This window comes from Empidonax traillii, unplaced genomic scaffold (genome assembly GCF_003031625.1).
Source record: "Empidonax traillii isolate 1590-97213 ecotype Southwest subspecies unplaced genomic scaffold, ASM303162v1 scaffold147:size910788, whole genome shotgun sequence".
In the NCBI taxonomy this organism is placed as follows: Eukaryota; Metazoa; Chordata; class Aves; order Passeriformes; family Tyrannidae; genus Empidonax; species Empidonax traillii.
The window spans coordinates 543,556-571,460 of record NW_020955340.1 but is presented as its reverse complement, the minus strand read 5'-3'; the positions used below and the strand labels follow the sequence as shown (position 1 = coordinate 571,460).

Sequence of the window (27,905 nt, the reverse complement as noted above, 5' to 3'; positions counted from 1 at the left end):
GTGATTCTGAGAGTTAAACAAACATTGTAGTATGTATACATACTACTGAGCCCTTCAATAAAGTGTGCAAACTATCCCAGATCACACACACCCTAATTTCACAGGAAACCCTGACAGGTGAAAGGTACATCTGAAATTCTGTACTTTATCCATCCCATTTAAGCCTCAAAGAATTTAAGGCAATAGTTTCACTGTGAAACTTTCTACAGAAGAAAAACTTACATTCAACTATGTTATACAATAACTTGTATATGTCACTTTCCGGGTCATGTAACCAGGTAGCAAATGAAATTTTACATATCCATGAGTGCAACATCATTAGCCTGTGTTAAGGAAAAAACGCCCTGTTCATCCTTACAGCTTATAGAGCTGTACATTTAGCAAATCATTAACAGTGATATGATGATTATATGTGCAATGGTGGCAGAAGGCGAAAGCAGGGGCATAGAGAAATAGAGATCCGAAAGAAACATCAGTTCCCTCTTGTGACAACGCTTGACAAGTGTTTGCCACCCATACTAAAGTGGGTGGCAAAATGGGTGGCTAAACTTTACGTCCCGAGTAAATCTGTCCCGCTTAAATACCCCCCCCCCCCAAGTAAAACCCCAGGGCTGGCAGAAGTAAGTTGGCACCTCCACTGCCAGCCGGACAGCCTTTGTTCGCCGGTGCCAGCCGCTGCAGCATCCAGGGGAGCACAGAACCCCGGCCAGGTACACAGTGAGGGTCCCAGGAAACAGCCGGGGAGTCCCCGTGACCCCTCCCAGAGCCGTGGGACGGCGCCGGGTACGGGAACGCCGGGGGCGCTCCGGGGGACCAGGCTGGCCGCGCCCGGGGAGCCGGGGGGGGGGGGGGGGGGGGGGGGGGGGGGGGGGGGGGGGGGGGGGGGGGGGGGGGGGGGGGGGGGGGGGGGTTGTGTGTGCGAGGGGCGGCGAGGCCCTCACTCACCTCTTCCACCTCGATCTCTTTGTAGTCGATTTCTTCGAAGTTGAGGACCGGGGGGGTTTCAATCATTTCAGCGGAGGCGGCAGCGGACATGCCTCCTCTTTCACCGCGGGGAGGAGAGGCCCGGGCCGGGGCTACGCGAGGGTCCGGCACCGGGCAGCCGAGGGCCGGGGCTATGCGGGGCGCGGCGGCGGCTCCGGGCGCAGGTCGGGGCGGGCCTGGCCGAGGCGCCGCCGGGGCCGCATTCGCGTTGGCCGCGGGGCTCAGTGGCGGCGGGCAGAGGCCCCGGCGCCGCCGCTGCGCATCCCAAGCCCGCCCGCACCCCCGCGGGGCGCCGCGCCGGCCGCCCTAGGCCGCGGCCTCTGCTCGGGAGCCGCCTCGGCCGCGCGTCCCCGGCGGAGAGAAGGCGGCGTCCCCGGGGCCGCAGCCGGGCGCCTCCGCCAGCCCCAGCGGCGGCAGCGGGCGAGGGGGCCGCGGCGGGGTGGGAGAGCCGCTCAGAGCCGCGCCGCGGCCGCAGCTGACATCAGAGCCGCTTCCTGCTGCCCGGCCGGGGAGGGTGGGACGGAGGGAGGGAGCTCCGCGTGGGGGCGGGCAGGGAAGCGCCAGCCCCGGCGGCTCCTCGGGCGGCCGCGGTGGGGCCACGGCCTGGCGGCGGCACCGCCCCCGCCCAGCCGCCGCCAGGGGGAGCAGGCGCGGCCCGGGCCCGCTTCCTGTGGCTGCCGCCTGTCGGGAGCCGCCGGAGGAGCGGCGCATCCCCGAGGCGGCCCGGACGTGGCCGTCTGGGCGGCGAGTCTCTTCTGGCGCTGGGGGGCAGAGTCCGGCCGGGCTCCCCGGGCTGCGGGGCGGCTGCCGGGCACAGCACACCCCGGGGTTACTGCCGAGCAAGTGCGGAGCCTCACGCCTTTTCTCGGTATATGCACCTCTTCCCTCTATATACACCTTTTCCTGTATATATACCTTTTCCCTACACACACACATACACATACACACAAATATGTATTTGTCCAGGGGAAGAGGTATCCTGTGGGGCACACGAGCCTTGGGAGCAGCGCAGCTTGGGCTCTTCAGGGGCGCTTTCCAAGGGGAAGTCTTGTATGTAAGAGGGTGGCTGTGGAGCAGAATGTAATTGAGCAATTGATGTAAATACATAGCAATAAAGGGATAGGACTCGGGAATGAATGTGGCCGTTAACCGCACTATCTGTATTCTACAACCAAAGGGAGTCTCACTCAACCCACTCTTTCCCAGGAGTAGGTACTACTACCCCTTTTGGCTGGGGCAGTGCATCAGTGTTTTGGTGGTGAACGTCCCAAGCTGACGCTTTAGGCGGCCCCCAGTGTGAAATCAATGCTGGGATGAGTGAACAGAGCTGCTGTGTTCCACTGAAACAGCTATGCTTCATTTTGATATGTTTAGCCTTGGGGCTATATATAAAAAGTTATGTTATTGTACAATACTATTAATAGTATGTAATTTTAGTAGATCAATTTTAGTAGTAAGCTTTCCTAGATCTTGCTCTGCTAGCATGCTAGGGAATATGTGTACCACACAAGGAAATCTCATAAATGTCGATAGATCTGGTTTGCAGACCTAGCCTAAGAAAGATGCTTCAACTGGGAAAGAAAAGATCAAGGATGAATATGGGCAGTGGCTTACTGTCATGATGGGTCAATTGCTGTCAGAAAAGCTCAAAGTGAAAGTACCTCTGTCAGAGATGCTGCACTTTGTGACAGGTTGCCATTACAGGTTGTCTGCTCCCCTCTTGCATTTTTCTGTCAGCTTTTGTAATTGGTTCAGAATTTTCAGATGTGTAGCAATCCAGAAGTCCCAGACAAGCAGTCACGGCACATGAACATGTTGGCTGTGTTGTGTGCAAGATATAACTAGTATGCAGAGCCGGTTAGGTTGGTGCAATTACATTGCCCTAGTGATATGTATGTGCATGGGGAGCAGACTCAGATCCTGAATGTGCTGTGTTCCTGTTGCTTTTTTAATTTTCTGATATGGTTTGGTCTTGAAAGATCTAAAGAGTCTTCCGTTCTACATGGAAAGTTTCCAGGTACTGTAAAATCTGACTAATACCTGCTTCATACAGCAGTGGGGTTGTTCAGAGCCTCTCGTTTCTCTGGTTGTTTATAGGTTTGGATGTTCATGTTGACCCTGGTGCTCTCCAGATATGTAGTCTCTAGATGATTTGGACTTAGCACTCTCTTAAACCCGGAGGTACATTTGAGTTTCATTTTCTTAAAAGCCACCATCTGTGCACATCTTGGTCATGCTGTGACAAAGAGTCATAAAGTACCATGTTTATACCTGGACCTGACAACTTCTTAAAGGAAAGCGTAACACTTTTGTGTAAGCAGCTGCTACTGTCTCAGCTGCTCAGTGTGCAATATATTGATTTTTGGAAGATGAATATCGATTTCTGAGGTACTGACAAACAATAGACCAGATGAACACCAGAGTCCTCTCAGATAAATTCATACTGGTGGATGAATTGCTTCAGTTCTCCAAACACTTCTAAAAGTATGGTTCAAGACAACTAACAGTCAACTGAAGCCAAGGAAAAGGCATGAATGAAAAAAACCAGAAACCGCGTGTGAAAATCTATCACTGCTGGTCTTGATACCTAGTTGTGATCATGAGCATGATGTCAGGCAGAAATCTTAAAACTTTGTTTGAGCACATGTTATGCATTGGGGAAGGTGAACTATATCCGTGCTTTTTAGAAAGATGGCCAAGTGGGTGGTTGTGCTTTAGTGGGTGGCCTGTGGTGATCTCTAGTAAAAGTAACTGAATATTTGGCTTTTTGTTATTTTTCACATACATCTCTTGAGGATATATATCAAGCAAGTGGCAGTTGCAGTCTTTATATTGCAATTGAGAGATTTTTCTGTCACTTTTGTTATTTTTTGTTGATGAGTATTAAGAGAGCAGAGGAGGGCATTCCAATTATAGTTGCTTGTAAGGTTCATTTCCTTTCAGAAATTGATGTAGAAATATGTATCTCAAAAATAATGAGCTCTTTCTTTGTTAAGGCAGAGTTGTCATCATTATCAAAATGTCGTTGTGAATATCAAGAGGGGTTTTAAGGATGTTGTGCTCTTGATATGACTTCTTTTTTTTTTTTTTTTCTTTCCTGACTGACACAGTCTTAATTAGCTATGTTGGTGACTGGATGTAAGTTGTACAGACCCAAACACAGAAAAAAAAAGAAAAGAGAAGCTGCATCTGCTGTATTTATTTTGGCAAAAAGCTGCTCCTGTGTTTAGAATGAAAACCTAGAACCTGTGAAGCCCACATTCTGGGTCTCAGTTGGCTTTCTCTAACATTGGGAAGAGGTTCCAATGCCTGGAAGGTGACCACTTAAAGATTATTGGAAATGCCGGGACACCATGGTCAGAGTAGGCACAAATGCTGAAACCTGAGACAAGTGCTGTGGAGGTTTTTGTAGCACCTGTCATAGAGCAAGTTTATGAGCTATGTTTTTCCAGAAGGTGCAGCAGTAGGTCTGTTGAAAAAATATAAACAAAGTCTACCTGGCCAATTAAAAAGACCTGAGACTTAGCCCTAATATCTGCATATCTGAACTAAAATTTATCCAACATACACAGAATTGTACAGCTTAGAATATGGGCATGAGTACAGGTAGAGGTGCAGATATTTTATCCTGGCTACTCTTTGTCCAGCTTCCTTAAAGTTGCTCCATGTGACAGATGCAGAAGTTTTTTTAGGAGGAGTGAACCAGCATTATTTTTCACTAAGATAATTTAGAAAAAAGCTAAGTTATTTCTTTTTTCAAAAGATTGCAACTTGTGTTGTATTTTCAGTATATGCAGGGTTTTTTTCAGTTGATTAAAATGTCTCAAGCGATGGAGGATCGATTAGAAAGCAGTGGTGAAAGGTGTTGGATGTATCCACAACTGGAATACTTACAACAACAAGGAAGGTTATCTTCTAGATTTAATCACAGGAGGAGTTCATGTTTCTGCCAAGACTGACTCTATTTTTTCCTTGTTAAATATTGTCCTGTAAATATCACGTTATATCATTTCAGTTTGTGGGAACCCTGTGTGATTAAAGATCTTGACAACACCTTTTAGAACAGATTGTGAGTCATCAGCCTTAACTCACCTGTGCATGGTAAAGTGTCTGGGTGCATGTTATTCATAGGAAACCTGCAGGAATTAAAAGGAGAGGAATTAGCCCGGATGACTGAAAGAACTGGTGGATGAACTGTCTTGTGCATTGCCTTGCAGGTGTGAAGCCAGAGTAGGTCCCTGGTGACCAACAGTATAGAGCATACCATGAAACACATGTGCCATACAAATTCAGGTCCCAGCTGGGAGAGACCCCAGAGGAGCCCACTGCTTGTTCCAAGGCAGGTACAGTGAAAATATCTCATGAGGACAAATCACTTGATGATATTGAAAGATTTCTGTTGCTCAGCATGGCAGACTCGTTGCCTAATCAACTTTTCTCATGTAACTCCTTTGGCTCTTACATTAAAACTTCCCAAGAGTAGGTTGCAATATTTTTTGTGTCAGATTTCACTATGAATCTCAATGATTTCTCCAATTCTGTCTTGCGTTAGTGGTTTGGAAGTTCTTGCAATGCAGCACAAGGGCATCTTCTACCAAATACAGTGAGGTGGCAGCCTAGCATGCTTCATTTTTTCTTATTGCTTCTTTCCTTTTCTGAAAAGGATTCCCCATAGTATGTAAAAAAATGAAACCAAAAAATCCTCTAAATAGCTGTGAATTCCTTCAATTGTGCTGTGCCTTGTAATTTGTGACAAAATGCATACATTAAAAAACAAATCCAAAAAAAGCCTTGCAAAATAAATGCATGAGCTGCCTTGCTAAATAGCAAACACAGCTGTATGCAAGGAATCATATTCACTTTGGTAAAAGGAAAAAGAAGTTCTCTTGCATGAGAATTATAGAAACTCAAATGGTCACAATTGTTTCTGGACCTTATTTTACCTTCTAATTTGAGATCTAAGCCACCAAGAGAACCAGGAAAGAAATGTAGTATGCAATAAGGGCAAAGTAAAGGTGAGAGATTATCTAGATGCCATCCTGAAACCAAACGAACACATTTCCTCTGTTGTACCTTTGAGCAGCTGGGCTTGGCTAAGTGGCCAGTGGGAAAAAGATAGTACCAAATTCAGCATGCAGAAGAAGGAGACAGATGGCAGTAGACTGGCCAGTCTTGAACTGTGAGGTCTGAAAGATAGGGTACATGAAATTGCTGATAGATGTGTTAGAGATAGGCATAAATGTTACTAGTACTTTAATGTTACTAGGTACCTGTAAAGTACCAAAGGTATTTTAGAAAGGTGGGAAAACTGATCCAGGTATCTAAGGGTCCATTGGTCTGCTCTCAGTAGGCTTTAAAATAAAATGCGAAGGAGAGAATAATAAAGAGCAGGGAGGTAAATGGAATGAAATGTCACATCTTTTTAATCAAAGGTAGATTATTTCAGATTAACAAAAGATCATTTGTGATAAATTTGATGATATTTTTAGGCAAGGGGAATGGATAGAACTTTTCTATCTTGAATGTATTTGATATATTGCCTTGTGGGAAATTGTTAATTAAGCTGGACATGACAAGAATCATTAAAAGGACTGAAAGTGGGTAAGGAGAGAGGAGAGTAGTGAGGAGACTGTGGGGACAATCAAAAGGAAAGTATTGGAATGAAGTTACTAATAGATTTCTTTTTTTTTTAAAAGATTGAATTTTGAGAGGAACCTTCTTAATAATTTCATTAACAATGTTGATAAGAGAATTAGGAAGGTGACAGTGATTCTGAAGACATGAGTTTTGACAGTATAGTTAATAGAAAGAAGGATAAGAATATCAAATGGGAAAAATTAGATGAATCCAAAGACAAGAGAAATAAAGCAGTTAATATTTAAAATATTAAGAGTGCAAGTTCATGAATTAATTTTAGAACTCATAACATCTTGTTATCCTGTAAGAGATTTATTAGGAAGAGATGAATAAGATTACAACTTGCATATTTTAACTGGTTTTGGGAGGACTGAATCCTGTAGATAATACACCTAGAAAATGAGCAATCTTTTATATCCTTTATGATATATCCAGTAAAGCTATACAAGTTTATGCAGACCTCATCTGAAAGACTCTGCAGTGCTGGTTATCTGCTTTCCAAGAAAAATGAATTTAGACCTAACTAGTTCCAGAGAAAAGCTACAAGGATGGTCAAGATAAGAGAGGGCTTACCACAGAAGGGAATATAAAACAACTTGGCATGTTTAATCTTGTGAAACAAAAGACAGAGAGGATATATGTTGGCTGTGTTTAAAGAGATTGGAAAGAGAAAGATACTGTGCAGTAAACAGTACTGTTGGAAAGTGATATTCAAGTGAAAGGTATCTTATTTTTGCACAAAAATCCTGTTAATGCGTGCAGATTAGAGACCTTTAAAGACTCCCTGCAACTGGGGCAATTTGCTTCACTGGATGGTACCTCGTTACTGAAATAATTTATTTGTCATAACTATCTGTGAGAGCAGAGTACTGTATTTGTTGGCTAAGAAGGTTCCTAGTACTTAAAGGGTGTCTACAGAGAAGAGGGTGTCTCTTCTCATGGGGAAGAAAAAGTACTAATTGTGCCAGGAGAGGTTTCATCCTGATACAAGAAAGAAATTTTTTACCATGAATAACCATTGACTAGAACAGTGTAGCTAGCGTCATGGCGAAGTCCCTGTCACTGAATGTTTTCAAGACATGACAGGGTGCTAGATAATGTCATCTAGCCTCCCTTCCCTTCACAAGGGTGGACCAGATAATCCTTCAAGATCCCTTCCAACCTGGGCTGTTCTATGTTCCTAGGAGATATGCTAGCAGACTAGAAACACCTCCACAGAAGGCACCCTGATTCTTGTGTGGTTGGCAATAACCAATGGTATGACTGTGAAACATGGACCTGCAGCTCCAGCCTGGTTGGGTGCACAGGAGTGCCCCGTGTGTGGCTCTGCCTTCTGGTTGCTTGAGGATGTGTATTTGGCAAACAACCAATAAATGCACATGGAGGACCCAAAAATGCTGCCAGGTAATCATATTTCTAATTGATATGTGATTAACATGTTATATATGCTGAAAGTCAGTGCTCTGTAATGTAAAATAAAAATCACAAAGATCCGGTTCTTTTAAAGAAGTGCTTGTTAACATGCTTTGCCGTGATTCATTAGAATGGTATTTCTTTCTAGAAGTTATCTTAAAAAATGATCTGTCAAAATCATCTGTAATCAAGATAACATATTTCTATCAGTGGAAGAATAAAGCAAATACAATCATAGGCGAAGGAACTGAGTGGTTTATATCATTGTATCACTTGTTTGGTAATGAAATATGGACATTGACTTCTATATTACCAGGAGCATGAGACACATGATGCTCCCAATTCAATGAGATCACACAGGAGCAAAAGTCACAGTAAAACTGGAAGTGATAAATCACCAGAAATTTTCCTGTTTCCTCTAGAAACTTCCAGTCAGGTGGTACTTGACCACTGTCAGTAACCTAGTGTTTCATAAAGGCAGTTTTCTTCAGGCCATTACTTCAATATGTAGCCATGATGTAATAGAAGTGCTGAGCCAGGTAACTTGTTAAGGTGTAAGTTAATTTTTGGCATAACCCCAGCAAGTTTTAGTATTTAAGCAATAGTTCTTCAGTAAGCATAAATATCTCTGTCTCGTAGTATCAGACCAGTAGGTTAGATGTTAATGACCCTTGTGAGAATTTCTTCTTCAAGCTGCTGAATGCAAAACCATTATTGTCTTTAATACCTAGTAATTAATAAATTTACTCTCTGCAACAAGGCTGAATTTCTTTAAAATTTGAGAGAATTTTGACCCACAAGTGTTGCCTTCTAGTGGAGAATCTAGCCCCAGATGCTGAGTGTTTTACCTGAGACGTGCTCTTAGTCGTTCCCCTTGATACTGTTCCACTCCATGTGATCCACCATTTGTCGAAGTGAGGGAAGGAGGCCAGTGAATGCCTTGAGTGAATTTTCAGAGTTTCACGCAAAGCGGAACAAATGAGGATGGAGAACAATCAATTCATGTTGTCCTAAAAATGGTGTTTAATGACATCTTTGGGAGATAAATGTATGATGAATGTTTGAATCCCCTCAGGCAGAAGCTTTTGAAAAGCGGTCTGTTGCACAGTGACTAAACTATTAGATAAGAAGGGCTCATAACTGTGATACTTACTTCACTTCCATCTCCTGTTTGTCAGTCCAACACAGAATTTGGTTTGGTTTTCTTGCAAAAAACCCTAAACCAGAACATTAAAGCTGAGAAATAAAAAGCTGAAAATAAGACACAGTGTAAATAATTCAGATCAGGGGCTACTTCGTAAAGCTGAGAAGCTTTTACTGCCTCCTTTTGTGTGATGGGGGAGTCTAGAGGCAACAGCAAAGGCCCTCCACTACTGCTACGGTTACATGGTGCACTGCAGCTTGCATCTTGGGAAAGTCTGAAAAGCAGAGAGAGGCCATTGACCATATATCTTCTTTCTGTGGTCAGGTAGGTCAAGTTTTCAAAGGCATTTCATTGTCTAATTCATTTACCTTGATGAGACTTGGAGGCCTGTGCTCTCTTGGGAATCTAAATCTGTGTCCACTGGCCACTACTCAAGAAGAGGAAGGAATATGAACTTTTGTAAAAAAAAAAAAAATAAAAATTAAGGACATAGATCTTATGACTGTGGAGGAAAACTCCAAACATAGCTGCAAAGCCAGCCTGAAATAGTAAGCTTGAGACTCGCACATTTTTTATCTGAGAAAATCCCAGACTGAGGGGCATATATTACCAGTGGCACAGCACACACCTAAGGTCAGTGTGCTGGGTGGTGGCAGCATCTTCTAGAAAGATATCGACTCCTGGGATGTGTCATACCTCCACCCTGATGGAGACTGGGGATGTGGAGATTGAACTTAGGGAATGTGGGGGACACCATAGCTTAGTTTGTGGAGGTGGAGAACATACTGAGAAGGAGGTGTTGGTTTTGATGTCTTTCTGGTGAATGAAAAGTGGATTTGGAGAAGAGAGGTACTGCCTGTGTTGGGAAGAGAGGATGGGATCCTAAAAGAGCAGCTGGGTGGAGAGACACTGTTCATGCATATGAACAGTCCCTGGCAATCAGACCTCAGTTGCTGCTACTGCTGCTGATTAAGGCAGGACTCACTGCCACCACTAGTGATGGCATCTGAGCTGACTGGTATCCTAAAATAATGTATACATTATGGTTCAGATCACACTATACAAATCATGAGTACAACATACAACCCAGAGTGTATTGTTGGGATGCAAAAATAGGGACAAAGTCCCTATTATAGTATTCAGTTTATTTAATGATATTATAATTATATTTAATTATAGTATAATATTATATTATGTTATATATTAACTTTCAGTTTAATCTCAACAGAATGTTATCACCCGAAAGTTAGCTGGTTTCAAAGTGCCTTCTTTGATCAGCAGGGAGAAACAGGCAACTTCAGGGGGTATTTCTTCCCAACTGTCATAGACATATGTGTTAGGACATGATGAATTACTCTTTCAAGATGTCTCTTTCTCTGCTGAATGTAAATGGAGCCCGTATGACAAACTTCAGTTAGACACCTAGGGCTTGATTCAGCTTCTCATTCATAGCCATCTAGTGACTTTGGAGGCCCCTAAGGATTCTGTGACCTCTGCATGGGGCTGGTAAATGTGATGCAGGCCATGAGCTGAAGGTCCAGGAAGCCTGGGAAATCTGAGATGATGCTAGATGGGTATGTATGGGTAACTGGACTGCTTGCCTAAATTCTAGTTATTTAAAGTGAGGCTAGAGGAATCCCACTATTGGGATCTTACCCCAGCCCAGCGAAAGCCAGTGTCAGTCTCACCTGCAGATGGATAAGTCTCCAGACTCTAGCAGGTTTAATCTTTGGTTTTGTATTGGGAAAAAACAAAACAAAACAAAACAATAAAATCCCCAAAAGAATATTGCCCTCCTACATGTGTGGTGGTCAACACTCAAACAACCTGGGAAAGAAAAAACTAGTTCCTCTGCTTTATTGGGGATATTACATTCAGAGATGCCTATAAGAAGATATATTTGAAAGTGTGAAAATTGCACTTAATAGAGCTCTTAAAATATGATGGCTGGGCAACTATTTTTTCTGACAGCCAGTAATTACTTAATCATACAAATTTCTTTCACTATGTGAAAGAAATGGAGAAAAGCAGATGATAATTCCCTTTGGGCATCTGAGGATTTAATAACCTTATTTCTTCAGATGTGCTCAGGAATATTACTGTCTCTAATATCTACATCAGTTACAGAAAAACAATAAAAACAATAAAAGTAATTTTCAAAGATCCTGGCATTAGTTTGTTTGTGTCATAGCCTTTAACTTTGTGAAACATTTTGTGGGGGTGGAATTTGACATGCCTTATGCAATTGTTCTCCTGATTCAGTGTAACTAGAGAAATAAATTTGCAGCAAATGGATGTCAAGTAAGGAATGCAAGCAAATGTAAAAGAAGACATTTTTCTTCCAGGAAGCTTTTACAGTAGACTTCTGAAAGATTTTATCTGGAACACAGATGCTTCAACAAAAGTGATTTGACACTGAGAGAAATCATGCATCACATACATTGCTGATGTTTTAGTCTGTTTCATTTGTCTTAGTTACAGTTTTATGTTTATATGATGGTATCTCCTGCAACTGTGCAGTGGAATAAGTCAATACTGAAGCTATTTTTATTTCCCCACAAGGTGGTACTGTGGTACTGACTATAGAACTCTTATTTTGGCTATGGTTGATTTATATCTGTACCCTCTTCTGCACATGTTTTAAGGACAGATTTTTGTCTGCAGAGAAGAGAGTTTCAGTGTGAGAATCAAATTTCTTAGCAGAATGCTTTTAAGACTCTTTTTTTGGGTGCTTTTTTCCCTAACTTTTCATCTCATTAAAAATAGACTTTACTGCAAGTTGTGATTGTCAGAAAATCTCCATTATTGTTGTTTGGACTTTTTCACCTTTTATTGCATTTTTAAAAATCTAATCAGTCTATTTCAGACTCCCTTGTCTTTCAAAATACAACAATAGCTCTTGTAAGTTTATCTGGAAATTCATCTCTTTTTTTTTTCCCCCTTATAGTTACATGTAAGTAAAGAGGCACCTACAATTAATTACAGAAAAGAAAAGAAATAAAAACATTAAATATTTAGGAGCGTGAAGGTTTTTTTCCCCTCTGAAAACAGACCTAACCACTATCAAGTACAGAAGCAAAACATGATTAATCGTTTTAATCAGTCTTTGTTGCAGTACATAGGATTCTTCCAGTTGCTTGCAAAGATCTGTAAGACCTATTGTGAACAGGTCTGTGTTTGCACACCCACCATCACATCTGACAACTTGCATCATTTCTGTGGTCATGTCTATACTACTATGCTACTGTAATTTATAACTTATATTAGAAAATAGAATAAGGCTAGGGGAGAAGCCTGAGCCCTAGTCTGGGAGTCTGCATGCTCTTAAATGGTCAACATAGTCTTTGGCAGGGCTCAGGACTCCTCCAGATGGACTTTATGATAGTTTGGCCATAGCCTGTACTTTACATGGAAGAGAGTCAAGCTATGTATTGACACGTGCTGTGCAAGGATTATTGTGCTCAAGACTGGAGCACAGGCCCTGGTCCGTTTTATTCCGCAGTATCAGTGTAGCCACTGGGACCCACCCTTATGCTCAAAGCTAAGGCTGTACTCAGATTTTCTCAATTTTAGAAACATGAGCTGCTGTTTTTATGACCTAGCCTTTTCATCCATTATGTTTCTCTGTTTGGCTGTTTCTATTCACCCCATGTACATGGATATACCACAGACAGCTTGATAAAGCAGTTACCGCACAGATGGTGGTCATACAAGCTTTCAAGTGTCACACACAATCTATAGTTAAAAGCAATAGGAAACATCAAAATGGGCCCCAGTGTATAAACTAAAAAGTTTTTTAATGCATGTAGAGGCTCACATTTAACTGGTATTAAAAAAAAAAAATTCAAAACCAGTGGTCTATGCCTTATTTAGTGATATCTAATAGTTTTTTTAAAAATAAGTTATGTAGTTTTCTATAGATTTTCTATATATTCTTCATGAATGGAAGAAATACATTGAAGAGCTGAGTGTGACTATTACCTTTCAAACTTTCCCTTCAAACAGCTTCCCACTTGAGGTTCTTGTGCTTTATGGCAGGCAGGGACTACAATGTAGTGACAGAGACCCCAAGTGAGTCCCAAATTAAGAGGCTGTAACCATGTGGCACAATGCAGTCCTATAGGCAGAATGCTCTTCATGGCCTCTGGGTCAGAGGATAGGTCCTGCTGGGGTGAAAACGGGACAGAAGATACTCCTCATTTTAGGAATATATGACTTCCCAGCACAGGTGAGGATGTGGGAGGCATGGGAACAGCAGATAGGGGCTAAAAGAAGAACTGAAGAGACATTAGTATCCTGGCAAGTAGTGCTTGCATAGCAGATCTGAGGGGTCTGTTGTCAGAGAGCAGGTTGGGAAGAGTTACATAGGACACTTCTGCTCAGACATTCTTTACACTCCGCAAAGGGGAACCCTTTCTTTAGGCATCAGAAACCAAGCAAAAAACTTCTCTATGATTATATTTTCTCAAAGCATAAAGTTATGGTCTATTAAATATCTCTACATCCTACCTAGAAAATTATCTATCAGCATCTTCAGCTTTTGGCTCTGCTTTTGAACAATATCCATCTATTATTGTTGATAAAGGCTTCTTTCTTCCTACTATTTTCCCTCATCACAAAGAAGTCCCCTGAATCCTGGGACTTTCCTACAAATGTGCATGCTTAAAATAACACTTTCTGTGGGGTTTTTTTTTAGATTTCCATTCTTTTTCTTCATGGCAATAATAATATTAATTCTACACAAGAAAAAGTATATCCAATGTCCTGGGAAAAGCATTCTGGATCTGGGAGCAATGTCTCAAATATGCTTCAGTGAGATCTAACAAGAATAAGCATGTGTCTTAGGCAGGCTCTTGAGACTGCAGGATAGGAGAAATATGCTTGAAGGAATCACACTGAAGTGGTTTGCCAGTAGTACATAGGTAGGATTTCTTGTAGGGATATTTAATAACATGGGTATGGTTCTTGTTCCCGGGACTTGAAGTTCATAAAGAACAGGTGAAAAGAGATTAAATGCTTCTCCAACATAATCTTTCCATGTCAGAATTTGTTGTTGGTGTCACAAGTCATCTTTGCAGGGGGAAAAGTGAGCTACATAGCTACAAGCGGGAAAGGGAGTGTGCCCTATAAACCGAGAATCTTGTTTCCCATGACACTAGATCCCAGTATACAGCATTTCTTTGTTATAAAAATGCACTTCAGAGATTGAATCAAAGCCATACAAGATGATTTTAAGAATCCTACTTCTGAAAGCAGAGGAATGTCACACAAAGAGTAGCAGAAGTTGAAAATATTTGCCCTCTGGCTTCCAGCTTTGGTTTCTGTTCCTAAATGCTCCTTTTCTGAAGCTTAAGAAAACTATTAACCTGGACTCACACCTGCACAGGCCGGACACGGCTTGCATGCACTCTGAAACATCTGCAGACTCTGATGTAAAGCAGCCAGAAACCCCAGTGTTTTATGAGCCATTTTGGGCTTTAGGGAACCTTTACTAAAGCACAGCTTTGGTATTGGAAAGAAAATGAAGGGTCAACAATTTGAGATGACCACCAACAGGGACAGCAGGGTCAAGATTAAAAGAAATCTTTTAAGAATGTATTTAAGATGGAATAGTTCCAATAAAAAGACCTTTGTAAAGTCTTTTATTCTCCTGTAATTTCTTTGTCAGTTGCTTTTGCCAGATCTACATGATGCTTCAAGGTGAAGTAGCTGACCTTCAAAGCTCGGAAGTCCTTGTACTTTTCTCTTATACTGCTTTTATCATTTCTTTTGGAAGAATTGAAACATATATTCTAGTCACCCACTGAAGAATGGATTCTGGTTTATCTAATAAATGATAGAAATTGCTGGTCTGTTCTATCTGGAAATGGAAAAGACCCCAGATAAAAGCCTCTCTTTATTTAGGAGCCGAAGATGTTTTAGATCCCATTTGGCCTTCATACGTTACTCAATCGTGGTCATTTTATCTAGTGGTGCTTTGTTGATATAGCTATTATCATTCTCAGTTACTATAAGCATATAGTATTTATTCTGCAAGTGTCCTGCTCTTTTAATAGGCGCTAGAATCCTGTAACGCTAATTACCCTATGATCACCCTGCATGTTTCTCACCTGAGTGGGCATACTCTGATTCCCTCTAAAGGGCCCATTTGGGCCATCCTTTTCTTGCTCTGTTTATTCCCTTGCTTTCTCCTTTCTTCTTACTTCTTTTTACAATTTACACCCCTTCTTCTCCTGTGTCAGGAAAACCTTTTTGTCCTCTTTTTTTTTTTTTTTTTTTTTTTTTTTTTTTTTTTTTTTTTTTTTTTTTTTTTTTTTTTTTTTTTTTTTTTTTTTTTTTTTTTTTTTTTTTTTTTTTTTTTTTTTTTTTTTTTTTTTTTTTTTTTTTTTTTTTTTTTTTTTCTATTCATCAGGAAGCAAAATAGGCAGAGAAAGAGGTGAATAGACTGGGAATTGAATTCCACCTGTGAGGTGGGTTCAAGACCTAGGTTGAAATATTTCAGTGACTCTCCATTTCGACATTACAGCCTGCTTTTAGCATCATATAAAATGGTTGTCCTAGACTATTGTAATGGTCATAATCACTAGTTTTAAAGTCATGGATTCTTCTTTAAAGATTCACTTAACTAACTCACTACTTCAAACAGTTACTTCTCTCTTTCTCTCTTCATTAGTAATCCCCTCACACTCTCTTTGCTACAGTGTTGTTTCATCTTGTGTTTGTTTGTCCTAACTAATTTAGATATTAAGTCCTTGGTGACTGACAATGTGTCTATCTATGCAAAGCACACTTAAATAAATAAATTTAATAATAATTAATAATAAATATGCCAGCTGAAAGCTGTGCATCTGAGCTAGCAAGGACGACACTGACATTGATGAATTTGGTTTCAGGAACAGTGCTTGCTTTTTCACTGCGTTGGCTCTTTGGGAAGTGCTGTTGATGGCTGTTGTGTTCTGAGGGCTGTCAGGTCCACCTTTCAGAGCCCTCCCCACTTGAGAGTCACTCTGCCTTGAGCCTCATCACTTGACAATTTGAAATCCAACCTTTGGAGCTACCACTCTCTTAAAGCTGGTCGAAAACCAAGACGAAAGCATAGAATCTGTTTTGGGGGAGAAGATCCCTCAAATTCCTGAGATCTCCCAAAATTGCCTGTGCACAACTAGTACCAGTTACTTACAGATAGAAAAATTTTTACATCTTTATTCATTCTTCTGTGTGTGGAAAATTATTTCTCTCTCTTTCTCTCTCTCTCTTTCTCTTCCCCCTCTTCCCCAGTTTCTCATATACAAAATGTTGGCAAAGCAACTTAGCAGTTTTGTGAAACAGGCTCTGTGAACACTCAGACAGAATCATTAAACCTGGCAGGAAAGAATTCTTGTGGTGTGTGTTAACAGTTGTCTAAGCTTGAACAGTATTTAATCTGTTATTCCTGGTGGGCACTATCTTGTAGGAAAATAATATTATTACAGATCTAATCTTTCAGTTAGTAATAAACCTTGGGAGTGGTCTGGTGGAGAAAGAGGAGGAGTGAGTCCTTTGTAAGCAGAGGTAAACTGGGGAAAATCTGTTCTTTGTGTGTCTACCTGAGTAATTATGGCTTCTGATAGAACAGGTTAGTCAGAGTATATTGCCTTTTTATTTCATTATGGATAGAAGAGATTATTTGCCTATACTTCCTCTGGTCCATTCCATAGCTCTAACAGCAACAAAAGTCAGGAAAAAAACAGCTGAATAATATGTAATAAAAGAAGATGAATTATTGTAATTTCTATGATTATTAATCCATCTGAAGATGACAACTTTTATCAGAGATGGCAACATCTAGAACATGTTCATTGTAGTAGTAGTTTTAGTACCATAAAAATCCTAAAATATTTATTGCCACAAATAGCATTTGATCTCCCAGCTCAACCCTCGGGAAAAGGGGTAAATGTGCATGAGCTCTGTTTTTTTGTTGAATCTTTATTTTTTTACATAAGTATAAAGTACACTTCGGAGGAAGTGGTGGGATATTTGGTGGGATTCAGGAGCTGCAAACTAGACCACGAAACAGTTCTTTCTCAGGCAAATAACTTTTCTTCTTACCCCATAAGGCTGCATTGTGACAGAACTTTATGAGGTCCCCGGAGTACTTTGAATATAAACACTACAGTCTGGAGCTTAATTCAATATTTTGCAGAGTCAATGGAGAAAGTAATGTAATTTATTCACTCTAATCAGCTAGTAGGTGTCTCTGAAGGTCTGATTACTTAATGTTCAAATAAAATGTACTAGTACAATCCAGATGGGAGTTGATGATGATATAACTAAGATGGACTTGCTTAGTATGGAGTCTTTTAACCAATCAGAGATAAAAGAAAGCATTATCGATGGATCCAGCTCCTTGGGAGCTTGGTGTGAATGAGAAATACAAACCTTACCTAAATGCTGTGAGCACACAGTGTCAGTTTATTGCACAGTGATGAAAAACTTTTTGAAGTCTGCTGCAGAGCCTCCAGCTAATCCTCTGTGTCTCACAGGTTCCAGGTTGTCCAGTAATTTTTCGAATACAAGCTATTTTTGGCTTGTGGGGGTGAGAGGCCAGTATATTTGCCTTCAGCTGTTCCCCAGCTTTTTCCTTGTCAATAGCAGAGGTATGGCCACTCATGGCATCTTTTCTACTTTACAGTGGTGTGTGGCTCGTTAGCAGTTTGGGGACACTGTCAGTGTGCTCAGCCATCACTCACGTGCATCTGTGATTTGAGCAGGAGTGGGGGATAATGAAGGCTGCACTGCGCTGTGTGTCATTGCTGGATTATTGGCTTTTTGGCCCATATAGTCTGACCCCACCATTTCATGGCTGCAAATAGATGCTGACAAAATCTTGAGAGAGAATTATTTCCTGCAGAACTCTGTTTTTTAAGAAGTCCATTGAACGCATTTTTCTCATTAGTACTTGTTAGGTGCTTCTAACCCTGAAATAAGCAACTATTTTTAACTGTTCCTCGTGATGACTTTCTCTTCTAGTCAGGACAGCAATACCTGTCAGACCCTCTAACAGGTTACATATACAGCTTATTCCAGGATCTCATACTTGCCATATTGAAGATCCCCTGAGCTTTAGGTGAAGCAGAGCAATGCTACATAATGGCTTTCTAATTCTGGTTCCTTTTGACAGCTAAATACCAAGTCATTGTGAATAAGACTCATCTGCCCAAACACAGCTGTCTGCAGCTGAGCTAATCGCCTTACTTCATTAATTAATGAAGAAAACTAGGCACTTCTGGGATGTAATTTGTTTCATACCAAAGTAGACACCTCAAACATACAAGAGGTCTTGAGACCTAGTAGTTTCAAAAATCGTGACCTAATTAGGTCACTATAATTAGTTCAGGCAATGAAACCAACTGTTAAGGGTTAGGGGACAACAGATGACAATTTATAACTTTACTTATTAAGAGGAATCTTGGTAATCAATATTTCCATGTTTTGCAGTGCTTTGTAACAGTTGTATTTCTCATAATTTCTGTCTTTTTTTTTTTTTTTTTTTTTTTCCCCTTTGGGAGAGCAGCACCGGGATTCCTTTCTTTCTAGCTCAAATCTTTCCATCCATACTTTTGAAAGGCAGTTCTACCCAGGGATCCCTCAGACTGAATGAGCTGAAACCGAAAGACATGTGTGACTCAAACAAATGCAATGGGCTCAACACAGGACTAACTGGATGCTATTTTATGAACAATGCAGGAAGTCAGATTAAATGATCCAGTAGTCCCCTCTAGGTTTAAAATCTATTAAAAAACCTGAACAAGTTCAATAAAAATATAACAGCATTTTACAGAAATTACTCCAAACCCTTTAAGAATTAATAGTCATTAATAGCCTTTTTATGATGTTTTCACTATGTATTTCTAGAGCAACAAATCCTACAGAGAGGAATTTATTTCTCTTTAAATTGATGATGTGATGGGTAAGAAACGTCCTTATTTTAAAGGTCAGCCCTGGTATAGCAAAAAAGCTTGTTTTCTTACATTTGCAGTTAGGAAGAACAATAATTTAGAAATAAGAGGGGGATCTCATTTTAACGTGAATTTTCAAAGCCTCACTCTGTGTATCATTTAGACAACCCTTGGCTCTGACTGCTGTGTACAAATGCATCAGCCAGTGCGTGTGGGCAGTGTAAGTCATTCAATTTTGCTACTATATAATAATAAAAACCTAAATGATGGTGAAGCCAGCATTTAGGTCTAGAGAAGGAAGCTGTGATAATGCCACGAATCCTTGCACTCAGGGATCAACAACGATGGCATACAAAGCAGACACAATGACAGGCAGATTCTTGCTTAACGGATGTTGATCTGAGCCACAGGCACATTTATTCAATCTTATTTTTATCTCAGAGCTCCTGTACCTTGACTAATACCTTTAAGAGAAAGAGTGGTGCTTTAAAAGATGGTAACTCAAGCCTATGGGAATTAAACACATATGAAAACAAGTTAATTCTTTCGGGTTAATATCACAGATTTCTGGCCTTTCTTCCTTCTCCTTATTCCCCTCAGTTATATCTGTTTTACATTTTAATGTAGTATATTGTACTGTAGAGGCTGTAGTTTCAATTCATGCTGATGAAAAAGAATAAAAACCCAGAGCTGCTGCAAAACTGTATGCCTTCTGGGGATCCCTGTAGCCAAATGTGTCTGGAGAACTTCCCTTCATAGAATAAAACTTCATCATCCCTAGTAAGACACATGAATAAACATCCCATAGTAAAGTTAAATACCTGTTCTGCACAAACAAACAAGTTTTTTTATGACAAAACCCCACTTTTTTATCACTTTTACTAATACTACTGCACAAAGACAGAACTAAGAATTGTTCCTACAAATTTTATTTGTGGTAAGACATGGGTATTTTGAGAAGATCAAGCGTGGAAATAGAAGATTATTTCAATAATTTTTAATAATCAGACCATCACATTCAGGTTTACAGGTTGGTTGTAGATAATGTGATGGCCTAAACTAAGAAAATTAAGAATGAGAACTGTCAGAAACAGACTATTAAATAGGGAAAGAGTCAAGCCTCTAATCCCATTACAATATTCACAGATAAAAGATAGCCAATTCAATGGCACATAAAACATGGACATGTTGACTCTAGAGAAACTTGTTGAGGCCAGTCAGTCACATGAGTAGAATATGAATTCTGATGGCATGAACTCTGTGTGTAAAATTGGCTCAAGGAAGATTTTCTGAACTGCTCAAGACACAGAAAAACGTTTCTGTCTGACGTGCTTTAAGGGTAAAGCATTATTTTTAGGTCTATAATAACATCCATGAACTATGGAGACTCTAAATGCTAGCAAAACTAAAGTATCTTTTAGGAATGTGCCGATGATGATGCTTAGTGATGCAAAGAGAAATGTGATAGTGCTAATAATGACACTCTTGCATAGTTTTTTCCTCCATGTGAAAGGGACCAGGATTTGAATGAGAAGTATGAGTATGCTGTAGCAATGCCCACAGTACATTCCCAGACCTGCGAGGGTTAGAATACTGTCAATATTCCTGTGAGATTTTGGTCCAAAATGGAGCAAAAATTATAGGACTGTTTATTGTTGTCAGAGAAGTAAGATACAAAGAAAGCTGCAGGAACAAAATGCTGCTGGTCACAATTTGTGATATAAAATTGAAGTAGACAGCCCAAAGGAGCTAGTGACAATAAGTAAATAACATTTACAAATATGCTGAAGGAAAAAAAAAAAGCAAAGGTAAGAGAAGCAGTCAGTCTCTTGATAGATGACAAGGGTAACAAGAAACAGGGGGATGAGTCTTTGCACAATTCTCTTATCACTCGTGCATCCTAAGCTGGAAATGGGATCCTCTCATGTCTAATGAGAAGGGACATAGAGTATAAAGAAAATAAGAAAAGCAGACATATTCCAGTGCCTTCACTGCTGCTGTGTGAGCTTATCACCATATGGGGAACACAGAATCTGCAACCCCATAGCAAAGCTCAGCCCAAATGACTGGCAAGGCTCACAACACTGCAAACAAATCCTGCTTTTCCTGCTGGGTCTTCACATCTGGGCCCACTATCTTCCCACAGCATCTGCATCCTGGTATAAATGAACACATCACAGCCCTGCATGGGTGCTCCAGGACTGGACAGGTCAGGAGGGAGCAGCTCTCAAGCTTATTTCTGCCTCTGGTCTGATTCCTCATCAGAGTTCACCTGCCTTTCTCCTGTAATGTGCTCCTGCATTGCTGGTTGTCTAAAACTCTTCCACATCTGCTAGAGATGTGTATCCCATGAAAAGGGCATGACACACTAGAGTGACTTTTTTCGACTTCGCAGATTCCCTCCTAGTGTAGGTGAGACTTTTTTGGGGGAATAAACTACCAATATAATGCTCCAATCCTTGTGTTTTCCTACCGAGGTCTCTCTGGGTGCTTTGGCATCAGACACCAGGCTCTACCAGGGTTCCCGTGGCAGCATTGGCACAAAGCTTCCTTGAGCAGTCTGCCTTCACCCCTCACTGTCCCAGTATCTTTCTATTACTACTTTTCCAGGAATCAGTGCCACGCCTCTCTCCTCCCTCCCCCTTCCCTCCTAAACATCATTTCTCCCACACACATTTTCCCAGCAGCAGCAGCTCCTATCTCCACGTCAGCTTGGTGCCTCTGCCTGAGTTCTATTGTTAACAGAAGTCACTGGTGTAACATACAATTACATGGTTACAGATTATGGAGCTCTATTTAGTAACCAAATCTTTGTTTTTCTCAAGTGGCAGAATATAAGTGAACTCAAAGTTTTGCCTTCTGTGGAACTTTAACAGTGGAGGCAGAGAGCCACATGTGTGTGGAAAGGAAACTGGAAAGATTTATGGGAGGAAGGTAACGAGAGCTTGACAAATAGGGGAATTATCCCATAGAGGCTCTCTGCGCTGCTCAGACTGCCTTCCTCTGAGCTGGAAGAGTGCTGGCCTCCAGGGCTGTTCAAAAGGGGTCTGTTTGCAGACCCACAGTGCTGCAGGGGTGTGACAAATGCAGCTAGAAATGTGCTGGCAGCTGGGACCTCCCTGAGCCTGTGAGCTGCTTCCAGCCAGTGGGATGGAAGGTCAAAGGAAAGAATTTGGGAGAAACTTCAGGTGAAGAAGGTGCCTGGGCTGTCTGGCCATTGAATGCTGGGTATTGATGGAGCCCAGGAAGGCTGTCCCACCTCCAGGAAAACAGCCAGCCAGTGGCTAGACCTGGATTGACTTGAACGGGGCTAGGTGCCCTGATGGAGTCAGGAGAAGGCAGGTTGGATGCCTGTTGCCTGCAGGGACAGCCTCCAGGAGCCTTTGGAAGGGAAAGTATGTGGAGCTGCCCATGGCTCAGCCAACTTCAGCGGACATACCCACATACTGTGTATGCCGTTTGACCCTCCCTAGCTGGTGTCAGCCTAACACAGCTACTCTGCTCTTGATAATGTAGCAAATTTACTCAGTACAGATTGCCATAGTTGTGGTCTGAGTTAGCCCTAGGAGCATGATCAGACGGTGAAATTTAGGAGAGTAGTGAGTGATCCCAGCAGCTGGTTTTTCATGTCTGCATGGGCTAGTGCTCTGTAGCCTTTGCCACCTTCATTCACTGCAGAGCTTGGAATAATCAGCAAGTAAAACCTGTAACATACTGGAGCAGATTAACTAATGCAAAGTGCTTTTCCATCCCTGATGCAATTTTGAGCTATTTCTCATTCTTCATTTAAATAAACACATTAAATTTTTTCCCATTAGCATGCAATACCTTCAGCTGAGTGTATGAAAGCTCCAGTTGGATCATGCATTCGTGTCCCTTGATCATGTGTTTGGAACATGTAGCACATATGCATTGCTTCTGTCTATAGAAAAGCATAAAGATAGAGAAAAAGTTGTAGTGAAATGAAGTGAAGAATTTCCTAAAGTGAAATTTCCACAGCAATGTTGCTTAGCAGGACTGAGAACACATACAACATAGAAACCATTCCAAAAGAGAAACATGTTATTTGTGTTATGCAACATGATAAAGTTAATACCTGTCTTGGAATCTTAAATTTTGGATCTCATGATTTCTGTGTGTGTAACATTTTCAGAATTTGTACTGTGATAACAATCTTTTCCATTAATTTGCCATCTAGTTGCAAAACCAAAGCACTGCTTTTGTTTTATTAGTTTACCTTTTATTTACAGCATTCCTGCTTTACCGGGGGTGTGTTAAATTATTAACAGGTTATGCCTGTGTTCTTAGAAAAGCTAAATTGAATCCAGTACAATGTGGGCTTATTAAAGGACTGGTTAACAGATTTGCTTTGCCCACAAAACTGTGCACTGTGGTTTCAAATATTCTTTTTCCAATTAAAACTATTTATTTATTTTGATTTCTGGCAGTCATGGTGAATTCTTGTCAGTGGTTTTTTTTTTCCACAGAAATGTTCTGTATTTTTGCAGGAGTAAAAGTGCATGTTTAATTGGTTATTTTAACACCTTTAGTGCAATATCTCCGTGCTTTAATAGGGCTGTAATTTTTAAATGTAGGTCCATTATTTTCTATGGCATGAATATTGGCAGACTTCTCAAGTGTCTTGCTTCTCACTGGTGTGTTTGATTTCACATTAAAATCCCTCTTTGTCCCTCTTTAGTCCCTACCGATGACCCTTATTAACCAGAAGGATTTCTAGAGCTGGAAAACTTATCAGGTTAGAAAGGGGCATGTTACAAAAATGTGGTTTTGGTGCAACTTAAAGTAACTATCAGGATAAAAAAGAAAACGTGTTGTGTTGCACTGGGCTGCATTAAGATAAAGATAAGTATGCCATAAGTTGGATGACTTTTTTTCTAAGTGTTTTTTCTGCATGATGGGATGAAGTGCTAATCACAATCATTTAAGTTTGCTCCACTAAAGGACATAAACCTGCAGCATCCTGCTTTCCTAGGAATTGACTGAGCCTGCATGTCAGCAGGTGAGATCTCCTAGATGGTGACAAGCAGGTAATCTACCTACTTTCTGGATGTGTTTGGGGGAAATTCAGTTGAACTTCTGTCCTCTTTGAGACCTGGCCCTTTAAGTTGTGCCTCTTTACATGGCAGAGTTTCATTCAGAATGACTTTTGTTAGCAAAATTTAGCCAACTGTCGTACGCAAAATTAGGTGTTATGTCATAAAATGCAGTGTAGCTGAAAAAGGCTAGGGTTTGTGATACATTTAGCCACTGAATGTGGAACTTAGTGGGAAATGCTAAGGACGGAGGGCAAACATGATGTTTAGGTGTGTAAGAACGGAATATCAAGTATGTGTGGGAAAACTACTGTTCCACATTGTTCAGTGTTGGGGAGATATTTGCTGGAAAAATAATAAATCAGGCCAGAGTATCTTCAAAAAGGATACTGAAAATGAAGGAAATGTTAGGGACCTCATCACAAATCTTTCACCAAAAAATATTTTAAGTCTATAATATACCATAAATTTAGAGATGTCAGAAGCTTCATGTATTTTGATGCTCTGAAGAAGGTATGAAGATTTGAACTGATTATGATTTCCACTTATGTAAGGAAGATATTTTTGGAGATAGGTCTTTAATGCAGTGGAAAGCCATAATGGGATACAATAGCCAGAAAATAAGATGGACAAATAAGATTTGTGGTTTTAGTATTGAGGGTGATTAATCCACCAAAACTACTTAACTTGGAATATGATGTCTTTTCAATTGCCTGATGTCTTTGAATCAATAGTGAATATTTTTCTGAGATGTAGGCCATAGCTCACTCAGACATTATAGACTTGATAGAGGAGTCTGTTTTTAAATTTCTATGGGGAAAGCTCTGATCACATCATATCATATAACCTATGATTTATGAATAATCTTGTGATTTATGAATCTTGGCCAGTTCTTCATTTTGATTCCTGTTTTTATATGACGTATGTTTGAGTATGGAATCCTCATGTACAATAGTTTATAAAATCAGGCAGAGTGTCAGCAACATTTCTTGGGAAAATATGTGACCTACTAATTTTTCTGCTTTTCCAAAAGAGTCAAGCAAATGGAAGCAATGTAAGGCAAATGGGCGTTGAAACCATTGCCAATCCCTTCCTGCTGACCTGACCAAGTGGTCAGCTGAAATTTGACCCATTGTGGCTGGGTTCAGGGTCAACTGTCTCAGACTACACAGAGATGCAAAGAAGATATTTTGGCTGAGTCTGGAGCCCTATGAGAGTAGTTCAGGCTGAGCAGAGTATACAAGAGGATCTGTATTTCTTCCCTCTTTAAACTGCATTCCTTTAAAGTACGTCCTCTTTCAAACAATCCTATAAGGGAGAAAAAAACCCCAATCCTAGGAGGGTTTTTTCTTTTTATCCACTTAAACTAAGAACATAAGTGAGGATTAAGCAATCTGAACAAATCGAAGGCTGAGTCTCCATAAGTTGAAACATGAATGAAAAAAAAAAAAAATTCCTCCTTTTCAAAAGTATGCCATTATGTTGCTAGTGCTATTGGAAACACTTGTTTTATTCAAAAGCCTTGTTATAAAACCTTCATAAGAACAAAAAGATGGTTGAGAAGCAGTCCCCATAAGCCATAATTGGAGAATCGTAAATGTAACAATTATTTTTGTGCTCCTGTATTCTGTGCAATTCCTTTCTCTCATCAAGGATTAAAATAATGAAAAAATTGTAGTAATATTGTCAGAGCATGGTTCATACTTTAATTCAAAGTTTGTGAGCTAATCCTGGCAGTGGAATAACTACAGTGAAGTTTATTGAAGTTACTCCACAGAGGGATTAGATGCTGTTCATCTCCCTATGCCTCTACTTTCCTCTCTGTTAAGATACCTTTATGTAATCATCAGGTTTTTCAACCATGGCTGAAATATTGACAATATTGTTTTTAACATTTGAAGCTGCAACTTAATTTTTATTTTGTTTCAGTAATATCTTTGTCAATTGGCAACATAGAGTGGTGAGTATGTTAAGTTTCTGTTTAGGTTGCCAGTGGGTAATGAATGTATACTCCCAGAATAATCAGAAGCTGAACTCTAGTAATTATGATTAATACTGTTTGGAAATAAATTGTGTTAATTTTAAGCTTAATGAAATTTAAATAGTCGATTTTACACTAAAAATTATGCTTGCAAGATCTTGAACCAGCCCTCATCTGTGGAATGCAATCACATCACCGTGCTCTTATCTGTGAGAAAATCTCAGCTTCGTTTTGCTATGGAATTCAATTTGTAGCATCAAAATGCTATGTCCCAGAACTATGCACTCCTCCTTTCCAAATGACCAATACATGATTTTTGTTTTGCAGGTAATTCATTGGCTAAAATAAGAAAGAAAAATGAAAAAAAAAAAAAAAGGCAAAAATAATAAGAAAAAAGAAATGGGGGTATTTCCAGTTCCAAAGGTTTTTATGTATTACCAGTGAGGAGTGAGGAGAAGCAGTATATTCTTAGACACTGAGCACAGTAATATCTTCTGTGTCATCATGTTACAGAGGGATTACACGTATTTAGATATCCTTTATGAAATTTATGGCTTATGTCAAACTGCTCTTAACCCTAAGATGCAGACACACCCAGAGAAGTAAAATTGATAGCTGTGTACATATATATGTCTTCTGATGCTTGGTCAGCTATGCAGAAGCACAGCACAGAGAGAGTTTCCTGGAAAACATAACTTCCCTGAACTGTTCCAGTAGCAGCACAGAGTGCTTGTGCGTCTTCCAGGGATTGTCAGTAGGAAATGAAATGGCCTTTTCTGGGGCAGGTCTGCAGGTATTTGCTTACTCTAGGGCAAATGCACAGTAACACACTAGGGTGGGAATGGGGGAAGAATGAACTGTGTAGGGCCACAACACAGGCCATTTACATTTTATCTTCTTCTACAGGCCAGGCTGTAGGGTGTCATAGCCTATTTTCTTGTAGCATCTCTAGAGCCCACCCACCAAGCAGGAAGGGAAGTGTTCCCTGACCATGGAGGGATAGCAAGGGATGGTCCCTTGATCTTTTGCAGAAAAATAGGATTGTGGCTCTTCTTTGCCTCTGAGGAAACTTCCAGGCTCTGGTGGTTACTCTAATGTCTATTGAGCATCCTTTTCCCCCAGTGGTATTATTTACCATTCCTGCCCCTATATCCTCTTTGTCTCAGGCTCTTGACAATGCTGTCAGTTGGTGTGGCAGGTATGTTTGCTCTCTTCTGTATTTCACTTTGAAAAGAAGAGAAGGACTTGGAATTCAAGTCATCAAACCCGTGATTTTGACAATATGAAAAACTTACTCTAATAAACTATATGTAGAAAAAAATAAATTCAACGCAGCAAGCGAATGAATGAATTTTTGTGTCACTGGGGAAGCGTTCTGTAAAAGCTATGACAGGGATGAGCAATATTCATTTTATCCTCATGTTTCACGGTTTCTTGGACTGCAATGCCAAAAAGGCCTGTTAGGATCATCTAATTTGGACCCCTTTTGCATTAATAGAAATTCACCCAGTAATTTCTGAGTCAAGCTTGATAATCTCTTTCTCCAAAGATATATTCTTTCAGCAGCTTTGTGCTTCTTAATGGTTATTGATTTAGGAGTCTTCCATCCTGCTCTTCAAAATGCATTGTTTAGGGGAAGAAAAAGTGCACTTTGTTTCTTGTCTGAACAAAATAAGCTTCTTTACTCAGCTTGGCATTTCTCTTCTTTCTCTATAGCAAGAAACTTCTGCATAGTAGCTCAGGGCATTTCAGGG

At 40.5% G+C, this 27,905-nt stretch overlaps 1 protein-coding gene and 1 long non-coding RNA gene across 5 annotated transcripts in view; one reads left to right on the top strand and one right to left on the bottom strand.

Moving 5' to 3' along the window:
- Positions 1 to 1,131, bottom strand: part of MAP3K7 (mitogen-activated protein kinase kinase kinase 7) — a 48,460-nt gene extending 47,329 nt beyond the window's left edge. For all 4 annotated transcript variants that reach the window (XM_027884489.1, XM_027884490.1, XM_027884491.1 and 1 more), the window contains exon 1: positions 946 to 1,131. In XM_027884489.1, coding sequence (XP_027740290.1) covers positions 946 to 1,035 — 90 coding nt within the window. In that variant the 5' untranslated portion in view covers positions 1,036 to 1,131. The remainder of the gene's footprint in view (positions 1 to 945) is intronic.
- Positions 616 to 27,905, top strand: part of LOC114057794 — a 55,650-nt gene continuing 28,360 nt past the window's right edge. The window contains exon 1 of the long non-coding RNA XR_003571305.1: positions 616 to 710. This is a non-coding gene — a long non-coding RNA (uncharacterized LOC114057794). The remainder of the gene's footprint in view (positions 711 to 27,905) is intronic.